The sequence below is a fragment of the Fukomys damarensis genome, unplaced genomic scaffold (assembly GCF_012274545.1).
Source record: "Fukomys damarensis isolate Sample0158 unplaced genomic scaffold, DMR_v1.0_HiC HiC_scaffold_13, whole genome shotgun sequence".
Taxonomy (NCBI): Eukaryota; Metazoa; Chordata; class Mammalia; order Rodentia; family Bathyergidae; genus Fukomys; species Fukomys damarensis.
In genome coordinates this window covers 8987158-9009932 of record NW_022900925.1, presented here as the reverse complement: position 1 = coordinate 9009932, position 22775 = coordinate 8987158, and the positions used below count along the sequence as shown (strand labels likewise).

General features: G+C 38.1%; 1 protein-coding gene across 9 annotated transcripts in view; it reads right to left on the bottom strand.

The window, feature by feature from the left end:
- The window catches only part of Myh10 (myosin heavy chain 10), a 139198-nt gene that overhangs the window by 113820 nt on the left and 2603 nt on the right, over positions 1 to 22775 (bottom strand). For 8 of the 9 annotated variants that reach the window (XM_033762793.1, XM_033762792.1, XM_010614957.2 and 5 more), the window contains exons 2-3: positions 17071 to 17446; positions 390 to 546 (exon numbers count right to left, since the gene is read on the bottom strand). In XM_033762793.1, the coding sequence (XP_033618684.1) occupies positions 390 to 546; positions 17071 to 17446 (533 nt within the window). Of the gene's footprint in view, positions 1 to 389; positions 547 to 17070; positions 17447 to 22730; positions 22753 to 22775 lie in introns of those variants that run through there. The other variant, XM_033762796.1, reaches the window with a different exon arrangement.

Sequence of the window (22775 nt, the reverse complement as noted above, 5' to 3'; positions counted from 1 at the left end):
CTGGCGATGGAACCCAGTCCCTCACATATGCTAGGCAAGTGCTCTACCATGAAGTTACATCCCCAGTCAACTCCTGTTGGTTTAAAAACCTGATGTAATGGTGTTAGCTACACTGGCTTGTGGTGGGGATCGAATATATATAAAGACCAGATGCTCTTTAATAAAAAAATTTATATAAAGTATTGATATGAAACAATAAACATATTTCCCCAGCAGAATATGACCACATTGTCTATTCTAAAGAACTCATAGTTATTCTACAGTAAGAAAAATAAAAATTTAAAAAGAAAATTAAAATCTCTTATAGACTAGAGATTTATTTAGTATTAAAAACACTAAATAAGATTTAAGAAATCCTGAATATTTCTCACTCTAACACTTCCAGTTACCTTGAAGCATGCATCTGTAGGCAGATTCAGATATAGCATAGATGTGTGGAGGCATCTCATGACGTTTCTTCCCTCTGTACATTTCGATGATATTCTCAGAGTAAATTGGAAGGTTCTTATAAGGATTTATGACTACACAGAAGAGTCCAGAATAAGTCTAGAATAAAACACAAAATACAGTATTAAAAAACAAACAAAAGCCTTGTATTTATCAGTCAGGGTACAATCAGGATAAAGCAATGGCAATTTAAGCAGATCTTTATCCTTTGAGTAATTAATGTGACCCCAAAATTAAATTTAGCCCATAAAGCAAACTTCTATGAACCCCAAATAGTTCTCTCTGAGAGTTTGCTAAGGGGCACTTTTCTGGACTCAATTTCCTCCCTTTTAAAATAGAAATAACATGTGCTTCATGACTTCAGCAGACTATTGTAAGGTCTGAAACATATGTTATTTGCCTTTTCAGATTCATTTTCTCCTGAGTACAGAAGTTGCAGAAAGCTCATTAACATAGTTTCAGATCCCACATTGCAGCTAATCTTTAAGAAAAATAACACTTGTCAAGTTTGGGTACAGTATCAAAGAATAATCAAAATGACCTGAAAAAGCTATTAAAATACTTCTCTCTTCCAAACAATTATCTGTGTAAGGCAGGGTTTTCTTCAAATAAAAGTTCAGCCAAAATACCTTATTATAACAAGTTAAATGTAGGAGCAGAGATGAGAATCCAGTTATCTTTTAAAATATTAAAGACATTTATAAAAATGTAAATCTTTGCTGTGATGTTACAAAAACATGCTTTAATAAATATAAATGCACTTGTTTAAGCTAATTTGTTATAACACTATTATTTTAAAATAAGATAAACATTTAAAATTTTGATATTAATTTAGATAAACATTTAAAATTTAAAACAATTTAAAATATGATAAATATTGGTAAATATAAACCACATAAACTAAAGCTTTCTGAGGTCCTCAGTAATTCTTCAGTGAAGCTGGTCTAAACAATACAAACCTTTCCGTATAAGTACTGCAGCATAACTGATACTATGAATATTTATGACTTTTAGGTTTTTAAAAGTTTCATGGACTGGGCCTGGGGTATAGCTCAGTGTTAAAGCACTTGCCTAGCCTAGGTTCAACCCCCAATACTGCTAAAAAGAAAGAAAAAAGAAAGAAAATTTTAGCTGGCCCTGGTGGCACACAAGCATACTCAGGAGTCTGAGGTAGTATCACAAATTTGAGGCGAGCCTAGGGAACTTAGCAAGATCCTGTCTCAAAATTTAACAACGGCTGGGACACAGCTCAGTGGCACTAGGGCCCTGGGTCCGATCTCCAGCACTACATAATAATAATTTTAAAAATTATAGACTGACTTTTGAAGGTATTATTCAAAACTGACTCTGGGTATTACAGAAAAACAAGAGCAGTGAGGACTGCTGCCAGATGCCGCAGCCCTCTGTAGTACAGAGGCATCTGGAGAGGACTCAGCTGCACATGAAACTGCCCTTTTATTGAAGATGATTTCATTAGTCCAAATTTTCACAGTAAGAGAAAACTATGGAGGGCAGGATCAGGAGTGCTGTTAGGCTGCAGTGCACGGCCAGCTTCCCCAGGGAACACTAAGGGGGATTCTAACAAACAGCTATGTTCATAAGGGCTCAAACCTTTGGCAACTGCCGCCAGAAAGCCCTCTAGAGACCACTTTATTTTGAATACTGCAGTTACTAATGCTAAAACAAGAGAAGAGTCTGCGAAAAAACTCAAGTGACCAGAGCTGTTTCTTGGGCTGCTCTTCCGCGTCTTGCTATAACTTACCCACCTCTGGCTCAGAAAGGAACTTCCCTTCTAGATTACAGGTCCAGAAGGGAACAAAAAGCAAAGGGTTCTTGCCCCGAAGACACTAATTTGGGCTGCAGGCTCATGCCTTACAACTAAGTGGACCAGATGGAATTATGTCCCCTGTTTGCCTGAGGTCAGATTCCTGTCTTGGCCCCTCCCTTGTTAACCATCAAGTCTTCAGACTCTTGGCCTTGTCCTACGCATGCACACCATGCACACTTGGGCAGGCTCCAGGGCTTCCCAGCCTTTCTCCCAACTAAACCTCTAACTAGTCTTAATCTCCTTCTGCTGCCCAATCTGACAAACACACAACCAGAGACAATAAAGATAGACTCCTGCAAAGCAGGGTGACTCTAGATAGTGATTGTTTACTATATTACCTCAAAAAGCTAAACAATAGGACTTTCTTCTTTTTTGAGACAGGGTCTTGCTATGTAGTTCAGGCTGGCCTTGAGCTCACTATGTAGCCCAGGCTGGCTTTGAACTCATGATGGCCCTCCCTGCCTCAGCATCCTGAGTACAGCATTAAATGCATGTGCCACCAGAGCCTAAGGATATTCAATGTTTTATCCACAAAGAAGCGTTGATGTTAAGGAGACAGATATGTTTAATCTGATTATACAATGTGTGCATGTATGAAAATACACATGGTACCACATTAGTAAGTACAATTTTTGTGTGTAGCTCGTTGTGAAAGTGCAGCAACACAAGTACATACAAATATATCCATACAATGCATAAACTTTTGGATAAGAAAAACAAAGGAAAGGCAACCTCAATTTAATTTATATACAGTGAGGTTACCTTATAACCATACATCAATGAATTTTTATACATTTTAATACAGTCTCACTTCCACATAAGATTAATCAGTTTACCATGAATATACAGACTCTGCCTTTCACTTTATGAAAGGAAAGATAATTACAGACTAAAATAACAAAATTAAAAGCTCCAATAAAGTTAAAATACACAAATCATTTAAACATCCTGTATCAAGAATGGCATAGCAGCAGACTGCAACAATGATATGTTTAATCAGAAATAATTCCAACATGTGTGTTTATCATGTGTTAGGCACTTTTCTGAGGACTAGAATTGCAAAGATGAGTAGGTTTCACAAATGTAAGTAAGTCATCAAAAAAAGAAAGGGTTAAATGACCACCCCTTTTCCCCTGTTTGCCAAAAAGGAGCAGTAACAAATGCTTAAATACTTAAAGAGCTAACTTTCAAGTACCTCAAAAATTGGCTCAAATACTGGGTACTTGCAAAAGTCGATCCTGAACTAACACTACACTCCTGACCTGCCCCAGGCACATGGTAGGAGGGCAAAATACTGTTAAAATAAATTTTCTGGCAACCTTACAGGTAAAATTAAACTTCATTAGTCTATAATCCCAGGACTCTAGAAGGCTGAGGCAGAAAAAGCAGAAGTCCAAACCCAGCCTGGGCAACTTAGTGACAGCCTGTTTCAAAATTAATAAAAAAATTTTTTAAAGCACTGGGGATATAGCTCAGTACTAAGGCCTTGGGTTTAATTCCCAGTACTGTAAGACAAGCAAAAGGACCACAAAATTTTATTAAATATTTAAATATGCATACAAGATAATAATTGTTCAGGAAAAACATACCCTGTAGGTATGAAGACAATAAGTACACACTAAACAAACCAGTCACAATGTAATGCAGCAAAATGAGAAATAGAAAGACAAAGAGTTTTAATAAATAGCGGAGAAAGCTCTGAGCTAGAACATAAAACACACCCGGGATGCAGCACATCATGACCATCTGTCAGATGTCTAAAAAAAAAAATACAAAAAATACTAAAAAAAAAGACACAAAATTTAGGCCTATATGATTTTTGCTGTTCTTTTGAAAGATTATTAGGTCCCAAGGAGGGATAAGGAATTCTTATCAAAACTGCAAGAACATCAGACTGTTATAGTGATGGGATGGGATGTATCCAAAGCAGCGTGAGAAGATCCCATCCACCTGAAAAGAAACTGCACTGTGGAAAGTAAGAGACAAACCTGAAAGGCACCAGGAACAAGTAGACCTGTCTGTACAGGGCACAAGGTATCAGAGACTCAGGAGGACAGAAGCACTTTAGACAAACTATAAATCTTGCAGCCACACTTAAAATTGACTGAAAGGGTAAGGTGAGAAGCAGACAGAGAGCAGAGCCTGCCCTGAAGGCCTGGTGCCCAATGCTAGAAAGGCAGCAGCACCCTGAGGGGGCTGAGTCACTGAGGAGCTGCATGCAGGCTTAGATGATGCTCTCAGAAAGGCTCAGACAGAAAAACCATTAAAGGACCAAGTCAAGGATGAATATGAGGTTCTCAAGATTGAGAGACTGGAAAAGTTAAGAGTGAAGAGAAAGATAATTTGCTTTGTGGGAAAAGACAAAGTGACTGTGAGTGGCAGGTGAGCTAAGCAGGTGCCTAGGGGAGCGCGAGGAAATACTGCACTGGCAGAGCCAAGGGGAAATCTTGAAAAACTGTTAAGGCTAGAGGGATAAATCATTATTGCACACTTAGCAGAAAAGAGACATACAAAAATACCTTTACACACAAACCATCTACAGTTTTTCAAACAGGCTGCACTATTTTATGCCTCCGGGCTTCTGTCTATGCTGGTCCCTCTGCTTAGACTGCCCACCATGCTCTGTGTAATACTACTTGGAAATGCCACTCATCCTTACAGTACCAGGATCTGTTTAAGAAAGCAGGGGTGCATATATGCATTGCTTTATAGGATCACAGGATTAGGGAACCAGGAAATGCAAACAGGTAGATGCCAAAGCCTGGGGATACAATGGTCTCCTAGCAGGAATAGGGCTCTGACTTGGAAAAATCATAACCCTAAAAGCCAACTATAGCTCTCAGAAGAAATCAGCCCACCACCCAAAAGGAACGAATAAACTAACCACACTATCTGCAAACACGGTACCTGATAAAACCCTCGTGCATGTCACAAATAAATTTTAAAACCCTACATAATAAAGAAAAGAAAATCACCCAGAGGATTTGGAAGAAGGAATTGCCTATGGAAATTATGAAATAAGTTAAAATTTTAGTAAATAGATTTATATGTATAATACAATGCACTGTCACATGAATTCTACATATTAGAAGAGAAGTGTAAAAAAGAATAAACAATGACTAAGGCAAGAAAAAACTGTAGGAGAATGAAAATCAAGTGATAAAAGTACACACATTTATTCCGAGAATACCCCCCTTTTTTTTCTTGGTATTGAGGACTGAACCCAGGGCCTCACACACGCCAGTCAAGTCTTCTACCACAGAGCTACACCCCAGACCTGACAGCAACCTTCTTACAGAAAGAGGACAAAAGTAAAATAACAAAAGAAAAAGACGTTACAATGGTAAAACAAATAAAATGTAACAGTACATAGAGGACAGAGGAACAATAACAAATACTGTTATTGGTTATTCAGGGGGGACGTCAAAACTTTGCTTAAAAAAAAGAAAATAAAAAGTGAACTTAAAGAAAATTCTCTGTGGGGGGGATACATATTAAGTTAAACTGAATTTACCAAGCTAATGAATGCAGGTGTGACAGTATTATATTCTTTCCACTTTGCAGCCCTAAAGAAAACACTGAATCTGGACAGTGCTGATCACTGGCTGCTCAGATTCTTTGGTAACTGCCAGAACCAGCACACAACCAGGCTGGCACAACCTTAGCTAACCCACCTCAGACTCAGCAGTCAATTATAAAGTAACGGGTGTCTCTTGAATCCGAATCTGTTTAAGTCTCTGGATCCAATACCTGTTTGTAGGAAGAATCACGGGAACAACTAACAAAATGCAGACTATGCAAAATGATACAACACAATCATTCCTGTTTCTTCAAATAAAGAGGGAAGAAAAACACAGATTAGAAAAGACGGACCCAGTCATATCAACCTTCTTTCGATCCTGAATTGAACAAACCAAATACTTACGAAATATTTATGAAATGTGAAAAGTGACTGAATATTTGATAATATGGAATTATGGTTACTTCTTTTTTAGAGATAATAGGTGCAAACCCTAGAAGTTGTCACTGAGAAGAAGCCAAGCAGAGCTGTTAACAGAGATAAGTGTAAGGAAATGAAAATTAAAGAAGGCAGCCCACCAGCAACAGGCGCAGGCCGGAGCTAGTACACTCCCCAAGCTACACCCTAAGGGTTAAGACTATGCTAGAAGTAGACCCCGACTCACACAGCCTCTGGCCCACTTGGGAAGGATGTTAACCCCAGATTACACTACATGATCTAGTCTACCTGCCTACTCAAAGCAAAACTAGAGTAAGCTTAATACCTTCTACAGCTTCAAATTACCCTCACAATTTCTTGTACACAATAACCAGAAATACAATGCAACAACAAGTAGGGACTAAAATCTAACATAACATCTGGATCCCTTGTGAGTCTATTTTCATTGACTCCTACTATTATCTTGGACATTAATATGCTCAAGTTAATAAAGGCATGATAGAGAATTCTGACAGAAAATCAGAAACCATAAAAAGAAAGCTCAAATGAAAATTCTAGGGGCTGGGGATTTAGCTCAGCGGTTCCGTGGCCTGCCTTGCAAGTGTAAGGACCCGAGTTCAATCCCCGGTACCAAAAAAAAAAAAATTCTGATATGGAGGTGTGGGAAACTAAATTCAATGGATGTATTTCAGGGCAAGACATGATATACAAGAGCCTGAAGACCGAATTAGGTACCTGACATTTTAATCAGAAGCAAATAGCCAGACTGAGCCATGGGTGTGGGGGGACAAGGATGAAAATATGAAAATGTAGAGGAACACGAGAATCACAAGGGAGGCGACGAAAAGGTCTCACATAGGAGGTATTTGAGTCCAAGAAGGAGGAAAGAGAGGGCACAGCAGAAGCAGTGTCTGACGAGACAGACAATGGCTAAGAGAGGGCAGAGCAGAAGCAGTGTCTGACGAGACAGACAATGGCTAAGACTTTTCCCAAACCAAGATGGAAACAGAATATACCTGTAATCCCCACACTCAGGAGGATCTCAAATTGGAGGCCAATGTGGGTTACAGAGCAAAACCTGTCTAAAGCACAAAGGCAAAACTAGCAAAAGACACCAAAAACACTAATTCTATGTATGTAAATATATATATATATATAAATATATATATCACACACACACACACACACACACACACACTCTTAAACTTAAGCATATTAAGCATATCACAGCAAAACTTGAAAATCAAAGATTAATGTTTAGGAACAACTAGGGGTTAGGGTTAGGGTTAGGGTGGAAGTTATCCAGATTCAGTGTGCTGCTTTCAAAGGAGCAACAATAGAACTAGAAGCGCAATTCTCAACAGAAAAGATGGAAGGCTGAAGAAGAGACCATGTTATCTGCATAGTGCTGGTCAGGTCTGAATCCCAAGTCCAGCCAAAAAGAAAGAAAACTTCAAAAATAAAGGAGAAATAGATATTTCCAGACAAGTAAGAGCTTTTCTAAAAGATAAAAGCTAAGAGATGTAAAGAAAAAAAATAATAGAAAAGGTAAATGGATAAAACTAAATGAATATCAACTTTTAAAAAGTAATATGTATGGTGGGTTTTCAAATATAGAATTAAAATAAACAAGAGCCTATAAACTGAGAATTCCAGGGCCAGGAATGTAGCTCAGCAGCACAGTACCTGCCTGGCAAGTGCAGGGCCCTGAGCTCAATTCCCAGTACAAAAATAAAAAATAAGATTGAGAATTCCAGAGTTCTCAGGTCCTTTCATTAATCACAGCTGATAAGAATTCTACTTTATATCAGTCTTTAATGGGCTGAGTGTACAAGTTAGAGTAGGTAACTACTGAAAGAATAATAGCAAAAATTTGTGATTTAACAGAGAGGACAGAATAAAAATTAATTGAAAAGTTATAAAGAAAAAATATAGAACAGGTAGGACTCATGAATTGGACAGTAAATTTATATTGAAATATGTCATTACATGTACACAAACTAAATATTCTAGTTTAAAAATATTATCTGGGACTGGGACTATAGCTCGGTGGAAAATCTGCCTCATAAGTACAAGGCCCTGGGTCCTCATCCTCAACACTACAAAAAAGAGAAAGAAGAAAGAAAAGACAGCAGTGGTCTGATTTGAAAAAAAATAACAACTATAAGCAGTTTATAAGAAATTTACCTTCAATGTATAAAGGTTTTTTTAAAAAGCCAAAAGGCAATACTAATATATCAAAGTCAACTTTGCAAGAAATACTACTAAAATGAAGACCAGTTCATAATGAGTCCTCACAGAGATATAAAAGTTCTTTCTATATTTTTATACACATGATGATATAGCTTTGGTATGAACTAAAAAGGAGATATTTTCGTGGTAACTAACAGAAGTAGCAAATAAAAAATTTAAAAACACCTAAGGACATATAAGATTGAACAACACTGTAAACAGACAATACTATGTTCAATAACCACAGATGACACATGGATTTTCCAGGGCATGACCTTCTACCCAAATTGATTACATGATGGACCATAGTGTAAGTCTAATGAAAATCAAAGGCCTGAAATAATTCAGGATAGGTTCTCTAACCAAGGGGAGACTAAATCAGAAAATCCTCTATGTTTGGGTATTAAGCAGTTCACTTCTAAATAACTCAGAGTTAGAAAAAAAAAAAAAACCACAAAACACCCTCATTATTTTGAGCCAGATTATAAAAATGCAACACAGTAACACAGCAAATGTTCTTAAAATGAAATTTATAGCTTTTAAAGCACATATTAGAAAACAGCTAAAAAAATCAATAATGTAAGTATTGTTATCTTAATTTACAGAATGAGCAACAAATTAAATCCAAAAAAATAAAAAGAAGTGTGAGAAGTAGGTTGGTAGGTATGTAAGTAGATAGGAAAAAAAATGACTAGAAAGGAATAAGTCAAAAGTATTATTGGTAAAGAACAAAACTGATAAACCTCTGGTAAGACTCATTTTCAAAACAGTATAGAACAAATTATCAGTATCAAGAATATGAGAACATCATTAGAAATTCTACACAAAAGTAGAATGTGTTAGCCAGGTATAATGCACGCAGCCTGTGATCCCAGCACTCTGGGAGGCTGAGACAAGAGGATCACAAGTTCCACTCCAGCCTAGGCAGCTTAGTTAGATCTTGTCTTAAAAACAAAAATCAAAACAGTGCTGGAGATGTAGTTTATTGCAAAGGCGCCAATATATTTTTTAAGAGTTTATTATTAACAAATTATGTTAATAAACTGGAGCATTTAGATATATATGGATGAAGGGCTGGTGATTTAGCTCACTGGTTCGGTGGCCTGCCTTGCAAGCACAAGGACCAGAGTTCAATACCTGGTACCAAAAAACAAAACAAAACAAGATATATATGGATGCAAAAATCCTAAGCAAATACATGGGTCTGGGGGTGTAGCTCAGTGGTAGAGTACTTGCTTAGCGCACCTAAGACCCAGGGTTCACTCCTAGCACCAAAACAACAAAAATATATATCCCCATAAAAGCAAGTAACAAGAAAAGCCATATTATAATTTCATTCAATAATGGAAAATATGAATGATAAAATAAGAAAAACTATTTGATAAATCAATACCCAATACAGATTTGGGTAGTGGTGAGGGGCACAGTCTTGCAAAACTGCCCAGACTGAGACGGAACTCACAATCCTCCTGCCTCAGACTACCAAAGTGCTTGAATTACAGGAGGGTGCCATCCCACTCAGCTTAGCAAATATTCTTAGTGGTGAAATACTGAAAGCTTCCCCTAAGAGCAGAATGATACAAGGATGCTTCCCATTACCACCTTCATTCAAAATCACTGTACTGAAGTCCTAGACAGTTCAGTAAAACAGAAGAAATGCATAAGAATTAGAAAGGAAAAACTAATCCTTATTTGCAGATAACATGGCATGTTCATAGAAAATCCAAAAGAATCTTCAGTAACAATAGTATAATTAACACATTAACTTAGGTCACAATATAAAAGCAATGTACAAAAGTTAACTGTAACAATATAACATTTCTATAAATGGTAAACTTATGAACATATATATATAATCATATGCATCACGAGGGCAAGATTTTAAATACCACTTCAGTAGCATTTTTTAAAAAATCAAATACTGGCAGAGCATAGTGGCACACACCTATAATCTTAGTACTGGAAGGAAGAGGCAGGAATTTGAGGTTAGCCTGGATTACATAGTGAGAGACCCTGTCTCAAAAAACAAAAGCAGGGCCAGGGATTTAGCTCAGTGGTTCCGCCGCCGCCTGCTTTCCAAGTGCAAGGCTCCAAGTTCGATCCCTGGTACCAAAAACAAAACAAAACAAAACAAAAAGGCAAAACAAACAAAAAAAATTAAATACCTACAAATAAATAAACAAAAGCATACAGAGCCTCTACACAGAAAAGTATAAAACTATACTGAGAAAAATTAAGAACTAAATAAATGAATATGCCCAGGAATTAAAGCTGAAATAGTGTAAAGATCTAATTTGTGTCCCCAGGTGGGTATGACTATGAATGCCGGTAACTCAGCCCTCTGAGAGGCTGAAACAGAAAGATCAAAAGTTGGGAGTCCTGTCTGGCAATTTAGTGATGTAGTGAGACCCTATATCAAAATAAAAAATAATCCCAACACTTGGGAGGGTGAAGCAAGAGGATCACCATGAATTTGAGGCCAGCCTGGGTTACATAGAGTTTGAGCCCAGCCTGAACTACATAGCAAGACCCTGTCTCAAAAAGCCTAAATAAATAAATAGATAAATAAGTAAGGGCTGAGGATGTAGTTCAGTGCAAAGGACCTAGGAACCAGAAAAGAAAAGAGGTATAGGGGAAGAGGAGAAGATTTCTCTTCCAAATTTACCTGTAGAATCAGTTAAGTCCTAATCAAAATTCCAACAGGGCTATATATGTGTGTGTGTGAATGCACATGAAAAAGTGACAGGCAGACACTAAAATTATACTGAAAAGCAAAGAACCTTCCAGTCAAAATGATCTTTAAAATAAAAAATGAGAGGACATACTACACTGGGTACCAAGTAAAACTATAAAGCTCTAATAAAACATGTAGATATTAGCCCAAAGATAGGCACACAGACTCATGAAATGGAATAGCGAATCAAGAACATATTTATGAACACCCGGTCTATGACCAAGGTGGCACTTTAGAAGAGTGGAGAAAGGACTGTTTCTGTAAATGACTGTGTCACCCGGAGAGCCTTGGGGAGCAGGAGAAAGTCTTTAGTCTTGTCACTACCTCATATCACAAACAAAATTCAATTCCAGATGGGACTGATAGTGGCCTTATGAAATATATTATCAAATTCACTTCTCACTGGCTTCAAACTGAGCTTGGCCAACGGGAGACATCAGCAAGAGACTGAAGGTGCAGGAGGTTATTACACATTCCCTAGCTCATGACTTACCAATTTTCATGAGATGCCTGCACCCCCGCTAAGGAAGGCCACAGTTCCTATTAGGTAGCTCTTATCACACAGCTATCCTGAGTTAAGAGCACTCTCCTACTGTTGCTTTGCAGATCAGGATGCATCAGTGCCGCTGGGGTGTAGCTCAGTGGTAAGAGTACCTGCCTAGAATGTGCAAGGCCCTCAAGGGCTGTCAGCCATCCCTAGCACTAGGATACTGCACTATTCCTCATTTGTTTTTGAAGGTATACCTACATATTTTTAAATTTCCTGTTCATTGAATGCATAGAACAACTTCTATTTCCCACTGAGACTCTGAATAAATCAAACATTATCTGGAAAGGAAGACATGTGTTATAGATATCCACATTTTTATCACCCAGGAATTCTCCTAGATACACACCGTATTCATCAAGGCATGCTTATATGTGCCAGGTACACACACTGGGCAGTTTATTGAAGCAATATTCATTCTAGGACCAAAATGAAGGCAAAATATACACAGACACAGACACAGACACAGGTACAAAAACAGTCAAGTGGATAAATACATTGGGTCAAAACTTTTACAGTGAAATACATTCCACAAAAAACAAACTACTCAAACTTTCTAGAGCCTTTTTACATTTTTACAGTGATTAAGGAAACCCAAAGACCTTTCATTTTATATATGTATTATATTAAATATATACTGAATTTTAAAATTGTATATTCATTTATTTTAAAACTATAAGCACATTACATGTTAACAGAAATAACATTTCTTACCAAAAGTAATTTTTTGCTTTGGCTTTCCAAAAATGAAAGTAAGAGGAGAGGCATATTTTATGTATTTTTGTAAAACTTAGGTCTGGCCTACTAGAAAACAGCTCAATTTTCATAACTGCTTCTGCATTTACTCTAATGTGATATATTGTTTTAATTGACATATATAAAGAAAATTAGACTTGTATAGAGACACCACTTGGATGGAAAACAGGAATAATTCCACAGCCTTTTTGGCATACTAAAGTCATTTCTCTTTGAAACTACCAAAACTGAACAAGTAACAATTTCTTTCTTTCTTTTTTTTTTTGGTACTGAGGATAGAACTCGGGTCCTTGTGCTTGAGAGGCAGGTGATGGAACCACTGAGCCAAGTCCCTATCCCCCAATTTCTCTTTTTTTTTTAATGCCAAGAATAGAACTCAGGACCTCACACTTGCCAGGCAGGCACTGTGCCAGTGAGCTACATCTCTGTACTCCAAGGGACAATTTCTTAAAGATTAAATGCAATGTAGCACCTGCAGCCCTAGCAGTGAATTTCTGCTCTTGTTACATCAAGATCCACTGGCTTGCATGTTGAATTAATCTTTTACCCATGCATGATTTTGTAACATCATGCGTACCTCATTTGGAAAACACTGGCTCATTAAATTATGCAAGTCTTCCAAATGATGTCATTTCACTGTGTGACCACAAAAAAAAAAAGGTCACTTTCATTATTATCACGTCTGTGGCATCAGAAAGGTTTTTAAGTACTGACAAGTTGTCAAGTTCATGGCGGTAGATACAAGTTTCTCACAATTCTGATTTTCATGTAAAAACTGAAATTTTATCACTGGCAACAAATACAGTCAGCTGTTTGCTTGGAAGTGACAAGCTCACTTTGTTTATTTTCAAGAAAATGTTTGCCAAATACCTCCGTGTGAGTAACCATTGCTTAGCCATCCATCATTCTAGTGCATCAAAATGGTGTTCTATGAAAAAAGTAGCAAAGTTAGCTTGCAACTCAAATAACTAGACAAACACTTTTCCTCAAAGCAACCATTATTATGTCTGTGTACAAAACTGCTTATGCACACTTAACTACTTCATCACAAAGAATGGTAAAAGACACATTCTCATGTCCCTGGTATCATTTCAAATTCTTATTCATAACAGGTATTTGATAATGGGAAAGAAAGATGTGTTCTCAAGGGTTGAGACTTGACAAAATCAATCATTTTTCCTGTTTCATCAAGGACATCCTTGAGTGAAACTGGATTTCTTTTTTTGAACTGCCAATAAAAGGCAGTGAAAAAATAAAATGATTATTAGTACACATTAGGGTCACTGCCTTTATTCAAGACAAGGTGTCAGGGACTTTATCATTGCTTTTGGACCATCAGTACAAAAGTCAACAGTCAAAAGAGCAAGTAGCATCTTCTTATTATTATGAAAAGAGTTTTGATCTCCCACATCCCCCAGGAGGTTTTAGGAATACCCCAGGGGGTCAAAAACTACTGAATTACACCAACACAAAACAATATGGATGTCTTTAAAATGTAATGCTAAGTAAAACAATAAAAAAACCTACAGACACAAAAGACTATATAAAATTAAAAAACAGGCAAAACCAAATTATGTTGCTTAAGGACATGCACTTAATTAATAAAACACACTGGAAGATTTTTAACATACTTCTCTCAGCAACTGATAGGTCAAGCAGACAAAAGTTAGCAAGGCTATAGAAGATTTAAACAATATAATAAAACAGTTTAATCTAATGGCCATATAGGGAGGGAATCCTACACTCACCAATAACAGAATACACATTCTTTGCAAACATACAGAACATTAACAAAAAGTGACAATCTGTTACACAAAAGCAAGTCTCAACAGACACAAAGACTGATACATGGACAGTATTCTTTGACTATGATATAATTACTCTAAAAATCAATAGCAAAAAAATTTTAAAAACCAAAACTTGGAAATTTTAAAAAGTATGAAAAGTCCAAAGGCTGAAAAAGAAATCATAATGAAAATTATAAAATATTTGGAACTGAGCAATAAAAATGCTACATATTAAAACTTCTGCAGAGAGCTGAAACAGTATTAGAGGAGACATTTACAATTTTAAATACTTGTATTAGGAAGGAAGATGAAAATTAATGACCTGAGAAGGCAAAGGTCAGGGAGGGTAAATCCAAAGAAAATATAAAGGACATAACTAAACTTGTTAGCAACTAAACTTGTTTGAATTAAACTTAAACTATGATATAATTTATCTACAGAAATATGCCCCAAAAGGTCCTATAGAAATTACTATAGTGTCTGTATCATGGAACCTCAACCAATCAATTTCAACGGAATGATCAATCCCACCTGATCTGTTAGTTCCCAAGCACAAAACAAATGCATCCCTATGTGGCAGTGGTGGCTCTGCCCAGCCCCACTCTTTAAAAGACTTCTTTAGAGGTCAGAGTTCCAAAAGATCCTTAGCAGGAACCTTTCTGCACCCGCCTGACTGGAGAGATGATCCTCCCAAACCCTTACCTCTACTTTGACCTTAATACTTCTCCTGTATAGGCCACAGGGGCCGTGCTTTGAAAAGAAACTAAGAAATTCACATTTGTCGTCAGTTATGCTGGAAATAGGAAAAAAAAAAATCAAACCAATTTAATAATAGCTGCAAAAATCTCAGAATTTTCATGAGGAACGATTACAAATAAAATACATTTGTCTTTTCTTTGATTACTTCCCTTATACAGCCACAATCTCCTTCCCTTTTTTATCTGGCTCCCTTCTCTCAGAAAGTGGCCTCCGTCCTTCCCACACTGCAGTCTTCTGCTACTTTTTGACTCTGCCATAACCATTCCAAAACTGCATAAGCCAGTGCACCTGGCTTAATTCAAAATAGACCCATTTCTCAAATCTCAGGGGCCCACATTACCATCTGACCAGTCTCTTTACTTTCTAGGTCTTTTACACCTCTGCTCCCAATGAATGCTGCCTTTCAACATCATTAAGAACTCCAGCCCTTGATCTATGTAACCAGCCTTACTCCAAAGACCACTGGCAAGTTTCCTTCTGTGTGTGCCAGCAGTGGAGGCACAAGTTCCCCTGCCCTCAAGCCTCGAGCAAAATCACACAGTCAGACCCAAAGCCAGAAGGCTTCCACACAGCTGGATTCTTCATGCTGCTCTCCAGTTTTTTTTTATCTTTGGCATCTCCTCTTTTCCAAGATCATTCCATTCTCATCAAATTGCTTTCCCAGCCCTGCTGTCTTTTCCTCTCTTACTTTGCATCCTACCACATAGAGGAACAAACCTAACAGAGACCATCAAGCTTGACAGAAACAACTCCAGCAAAGGTCACAAGCGAACAATTCATTTCTCAGCTTTTCCCCTGGCTGGCTCTCTCCATCAGGCAGACTCTAAGCCTAAATGTAACCTTGTCAAAGAGCCCTTCACTGACCTCTGTGGGAAGCCATTCTTCTACTCTCCCACCCCACAACCCCTGTTTCATCTCCTCATAAGCCACGCTACAATGGTAGGGCCTTGGCCCATCTTGTGCACCACACTACCCCAGCACCTAGAACACAGCAGGTGTTCAGTACATATTCCTTAAACACACTTATTCCTACAAGAATGCCAACTCTGATTGAAGTTGTTTTTTTTGTTTGTTTTTTTGTTTTGTTTGGTACCGGCGATCAAACTCAGGATCTTGTGCATGTGAGACAGGTGCAGTGCCACTGAGCCCTGGCTCCTGATTGAAGTTTTTAATTACTCAGGAACCTTGGTGGCAAATTCCTTGCATAAAATTCAAATACTTTTTTCCAGTTTCAGACCACCACTCTTGTCAAGTTTTCTCACTACTTCTCTTCGTCCTATGTTTAAGTCCAAACTATGCCACCTTCTTCAAATCACTGCCACCTCTATCATCCCCTCAAACTTATTTGCTGTTGTTCTAGTCTTTCCAGGATCTAGCTTGCACTTTTCCTCTCTACCTTGCCCTATTATCTTCAATAACTTCTATATGGTCAGTGACTACAGCACACATGACAGCTGCTAACCACAAGATAACCACAATTTCAATCTCATCCTGAACTGTTTCCTCTTAAAAATTTCTTTTCCTCTTTCCTGTATGCAAATTAAGGTAGTCTTGCTCTTACTGAAACCCCTAAGCTTGTATGCAACCCCTCCACTTTACAGTCCTGGATAGGAACTTGATTTTCTACCAAAATATTTGACTAGTCTGTGTCCTCCTACTAATACAAATCTCATCACTTTAATGTCCCTGGTCCTTCTGCCACATGCGGGAGTGCGCTGGCTCGCTGGCTCTCTTTCTCTCTCTCTCTCTCTCTCTCTCTCTCTCTCACTTTATAATGCTCCAGAGCACCAATACAAAGTATTCAGATACCATTTTATTATATACATATCAGATTATTCAAATCCAGCATATTAATATTTAAAGGGAAACAAGACTTGTGTAGCAAGAGACAATCTTTCAGAAACAGCAGTGTTAAACAGAGAATATGGCGGTATTCCACATTCTCACTTGATTATGACATGAGATATGATTTGCACTAATTCCCTGTCACCACTTTCCGTGAGTATGTGGAAAAATACTTACGTAGATAAGTCCTGAATAGTAGCGGTCCTTTAGGTTATGTAAGACAGAAGCTTCATTCAAGCATGTCAACTCTGCCATATCCTCCACCTTGGAAAACTTAGGTGGGTTCATCTTTTGAATGTCATCTTTGTTGACCATCGCTTTCTTTCCATTTTCCGCCAACTCCACCATAACTTCATCTCCTCGTTCTTCTTTAATACTAGCTGCCTCAAAACCATGGCGTTCTGATGGAATCCACACTAGCTTTTTAGCTGTCCAATCAGCTTGAGTGGCAGGGTTGTAGATGACAGCCCTGTCCACAAAGAGATACCTCTCCGGATCCTCCAGTCCAGTTCTCTGTGCCATTGTAAAGAGAAGGATCCAAGAGCAATTGCCTCTAAGAGAAAAGAAAGATAATGTCAGATGTCTGCTAACTATAAAATAATTTACAAGTTTTATTTTTGTAAGAAACAAAACAAAACCCTTAGTAAACATAAGGAGTAAGCTCTGAGTGAAGGAGCAGGGGTATATAGCTAAGTTTCCAAGGTAAATCTCAGGATGACCACTAATTATGACTCTGGTTGTCTGACAACCACTCATGATTTGCCCTCAGTTACTGAGGGCTGAGAAGCAGGCAAAAGAAAAAAAGTAAAGTTCCAGGGTAACCTTATTTTCTCTCCATTTCCTCTTTCACCCTCACCACAAATTAAACAGGGAATTAAGAAGGGAAAGAAGAAAAAAATAAAATAAAAATAAGGAAAGAAGCAGCAAAAGAAAACAGAGACACACAATAAAACATCCACAGAACTAGTATGACCAAAAGATCACAAAGATACAACAATAAGAACAAATGATGATTGCCAGAAAGTAAAGAATCACGTTGAAAGCATGCCTTCCAGTGTCAAAGTTCTTCCTCATCGATACCCCAAAGCTTCCCTCTATAGCTTCTCTATAGCCCCACGTGGACATAATGTAATCAAATGGGGCCACAGAAGACAAGCATAACTTGGCGTCACATAACAATCTGAACAGTTATATGGAGCTAACTATCCAGTCTCTGGTCCCATCCCACAGCTGCACCCACTCCTCCACATTCCACTGTCCCTCAAGATTCCTTCTACCACTCTGATCTCTCACCTCCACATAGACTCCAATGTGTCCTTATCTTCTGTTTCTAGTATGTGGCCTGGAACTGATACTCCAGACATAGTATGATCAATACAGAAGAAAACAGATACCTTAGCAACCTCAGCCACATTGAGGAAAAATCTCAGATTCTGTGACTTTTACAATTAATGTAGCTTGAGACCTGATTGGTTTATTTAATACTTATTGACTTTTGGCTCTAAGGATCTACCAGTACAAGCTGCTAAGTTACATCACCTCTTATACTTGTGCAATTGGCTTTCTGGTGATGAGATTTTATATGTTCATCATTCACCTTGCTGATATGACTCATCATTCCTGCCTGACAGTATCTTTCTAGAATATAATACTATTGCAGACATTTTTTGCTAATACTTCAAATTTCCAGTTATTACAAATTTCCTACTTTCCATGATTTCATCCAGATTAACACAAGAAGCCAACTGATTACCTATTCTTGTCAAATCCCTTCAACTTCTCGCCCAGTTCCTACCCAATTGCCAGAAGTGTTGAGGATTCTTTGCAGGCCAAAGGATCAATACAAGAAATCCCTTGTAAACTGCAAGGGAAATAATAAGTGATCCAAACATGTTAATGGGTTTTTAACCTAGAGTTCACAGATGAACTTCAACTTCCATGAAATGGGATAAACATGTTGGACATTAATATGTGTATATGTGTGTTACCCTAAGGAGAATATCAATAATTTTTTTAGACTCCAGGGCTATGCCCTGTAAGATAATCACTGACAATGGATACAGATGCTAGCCCTTTAACCCCTTAAAATAAGCAGACTCAAATACCTATGATTCTTCAGAAATTCTTTGTTACAATGTAATGCATTACCAACACCTATGCCTTACAGTAATAGAACTCAAATTTTGGTATGCATTAGCAGCACCCAGAAGACTAGTAACATACAGAATGCTGGCCCCAGACCCAGACCTTTGGATTCAGTAGGTCTGGGGTAAAGCTCAAGAATCCCCAAGTCTAACAAGTACCCAGCTGGTGCTGCTATCAGCCCTGGGCCACTGTTAACAATCACTTCTCCACAGTTCTTGGGCTGCCATGGCCTGCCACCAATACCACCTGGTAGGTTGAGGCAGATAAAGACTGACAAGAAGTGTTCTAGAATAATTCATTATATGATTAGAAGAATGTGCTGTTTTTAAGGTTATAGATATGGATTTTTTTTAAAAAAAAATCACAAAATTGTGGTTTACGTTAGACTTTTACAAGTACAACTGCTAAGATATTTTAGAACTAAACTTACATTTCCTTCTTAGGCATCCATGTGTGATAGAAATAGAGAAAATATTTGTGGGCCTGTGTACAATCAGAAGTATAGTTTCAAAAGCCTAAGGACAAGGCTTTTAAGACTAATAACAAAGCTGGGAGTTGTAGTGCATGCTTGTAATCCGAGCACTGGAGGCTGGGGCAGGAGGACTAGGTGAGTTCAAGGCCAGCCTGGGCTCCCTAGTGAGTTCAAGACCAGCCTACACTACAAAGAGAGACCCTGTCTCAAAAAACCGAAACAAAACAAAATAAGACTAATAACAACACTTTGCAATTTAAAAATTAAACACTGCATACTAATAAAATAGGGGCATGGGAATCAGCCTACGTGAATTTGAGGACAAATATTAGGATACACATGGTACCTTTTAGAAAGTATCCAGTAAAGTATCCTACTACAATACAAAATATGATGTTATTATTATTCAGTATAAACTATATATCTTGGTTGCCAGTAGTCACACACACATTTCTGTACCTTAGGTATGTAATTATATTCTTAAATTTAGTAGGTGACTATAAGTTAAAATAACAGGTCCTTTCTAAAATGGGTCATAAAAACAATTTATATAAAATTATTTTTAAAAATCAGAACATTCAAAATTGATCAGTACTTTATTTAGGTGCAGAAATGCTTGTGATGTAATATAAGAAAAAAATCTAAAAAGATTGCAAAAATAAGATTACACCTTGCTCCTGATTTTGTGAGAGAAATTTATATACACACATGTACCCTTCTTAATGGAATAAATATTCATTGGGTCTTTACTGGGTAGTAGGATCACAAATTACTTTCACACACTTTCAGATTTTTCTACAAGTAAACACTGTAGGGATGGTTACCTGTCCCTCGCTGCATCTTGAGCTTTTAGCAGAGTCCCTGGCACATAATAGTGGAGCTATATCTTACATGAATGGTTCCTACCCTCAAAGAGAGCTTCATTTTCTCCACAACCAAAAACCTACTATTCCTTCCACTCCTGACCCAAATGTCACCCTTTCAGAAGTTCTTTTCAGGTCAATCTCGCAATTTAATCCTCTCCTTCTCCTCACATTTTGTACTGCTCTTTGGGGAACCTCCTTGCCCTCCCCTACACTGCACCGGAGAGCTTACTTAGCAGGTAGCAGGCACTCATATTGTTAAACTGATAGAGTTCAGGAGCATGAAGATGTTTTGCTCTGTTTAACTCCTCACTTGTGATTGCCAAATATGTTGTTTTTTCACTTCATTGTACATTTGGTATCTGATCTGGGGAATCCTGATATTTAACAACACACCACTCCCAAATGTTCTGTGTTTCTAAAAAGATAAGACTGGAATTTTACAGACAGAACTAGCATTGTTATATACCCCCAATTATGTTCAGGCACTAGGTAGTTTACATATATCCAACCTTAATCCTCACAACTCCACCATGAGGTGGGCATAATTAATTTACAGATGAAGATACATGAGGCACTGAGAAAGCCAATAACCCACCCAAGGTCCCTCAGCTAACAAGTAACAGAGCTGCAATCAAAACCAGAGATCGGGTCCAGAGGGCAGGCTACAATGAAGGAAGGCAGGAGAGAGGAAATTTTGAAGGACATGAAGTACACTATATATTGCCTCTCTGCCAAATAATGCCTATCAATTATGGCTTAAAGAGTATAGGCTTAACTTGTGAGCACACTAGCACAATCCGGCAAAGCCTTGATACTTTAAAGAAAAAATATCTATACTTGGGGGAAAAGGAATAAAAAGGAGTAACCTGTTTGTAAAAGGTAGGAAGATAATCTGCAGATTTATCTTGGTGTCATTCAGAATAACTAACTATAATTAAATCATTTACCTGTGAATGAATGAGTCCCCTACAAACCAAAGTTCCCAACATCTTGATTGGTGTTAGACAAACATCCCTGGGGCTCTATACCTCCAGGTCATTTTACACTTCCAGGGAAATACCACCCTGAAAGCTTCAACTGCCTCAGGGCACCCACTGTCTTCCGGAAAGAGTGGAAAAAATTTCAATTTTATGAGTAGCTTGCAAGAGAAAAGTAAACAAAAAACGATAGATAAGTTACCTATAGGATAGAGCATCCTAAAACAGATGAATTAAAACAGAATTGTCCCAATTTGTTTAATGGTAGCTATAATTGAGGTCATTTACATTATAGGACTCTCTAAGTCTGTTAATTTATCAAAATTCTGCTTAAACAAATGATCACAGAACAAATGCAAAAGGTGCTATTTGTGGTCTGCACCATCTCCCAATTCACATTTTTACTCTGTGCTAAATATTTCTAAAATTTGGATCCCAAAACCAGGTATTTTAATTCATCATCTGTGACAACAAAGTATACCCACCACGGAAGCATATAGCTTTCCACCCTACAACACGCCCTTCAAATTTTCCTCCATCTAACCTTCCCTCCGGTCTCTTCATTGTAACGCTTTCCCTAAGGAGCCTAAATAAACAGCGGAGCTCTCACAGGTCACATCCCTTTGCAGCGAAAGCTTGTGCTATATTGCACAATTACACCATATGCTTGCTCCCGATAAGGAGAGGAGAACTGAATTTAAGATACAGAAGTGAGGAGATGCATAAAATGGCCACTTTTCCAAAACCCGAGACAGACAGGGCATACTTAAACACCAAAAGCATGGGACTACAAGAATAATTAATAGAGACAGATTGATGAAGGAGATAAAACAATGAATAATTATAAAGTTTTTCCAGAGTGAGATACCATCACGAATAATTAAACCTGACTCAAAGAGTCCTCAGTTTTGATGTTTAAAAAAAGACAAAATCTCAGCAAAGCCTAAGTATAACATTTAGTATTATATTATTCGCGAAAACAGCAGTCTTTGTTTCATCTGCAGTCTGGATCTACCCCGCCTGCTTTCCCCTACCCCACCCCAGCCCACCCCACCCCCTTCCATCCACCAAGAGGCTCTCAGAGACACAGATAACGGTTATAGACAGGGGCCACGTTACCCAGACCTCACTAGCCCAGGTCAGACCCGCCAGGTCGCCAATCTCCTAAGACTCCAGTCCCAGGCAGGCCTGACTGCTTCCCGGGTCCCTGGGCCGCAACCGCCCACCAAAGGCCCACAAAGCCACCGCCAATGCCAGGACTCCGCAGCTTCAACTTCCCTCCGACCCATTTCCAGTCCGATTTTATGCGATCAGGGTGTGACCCCAACTACAGTAGGCAAAGAAGAGACTGCCGCGAGCCATTCCCAGATCACTCACACAATAAAGAGATCCCGACGCGAGGACTGACCCTCCCCCCGGCCG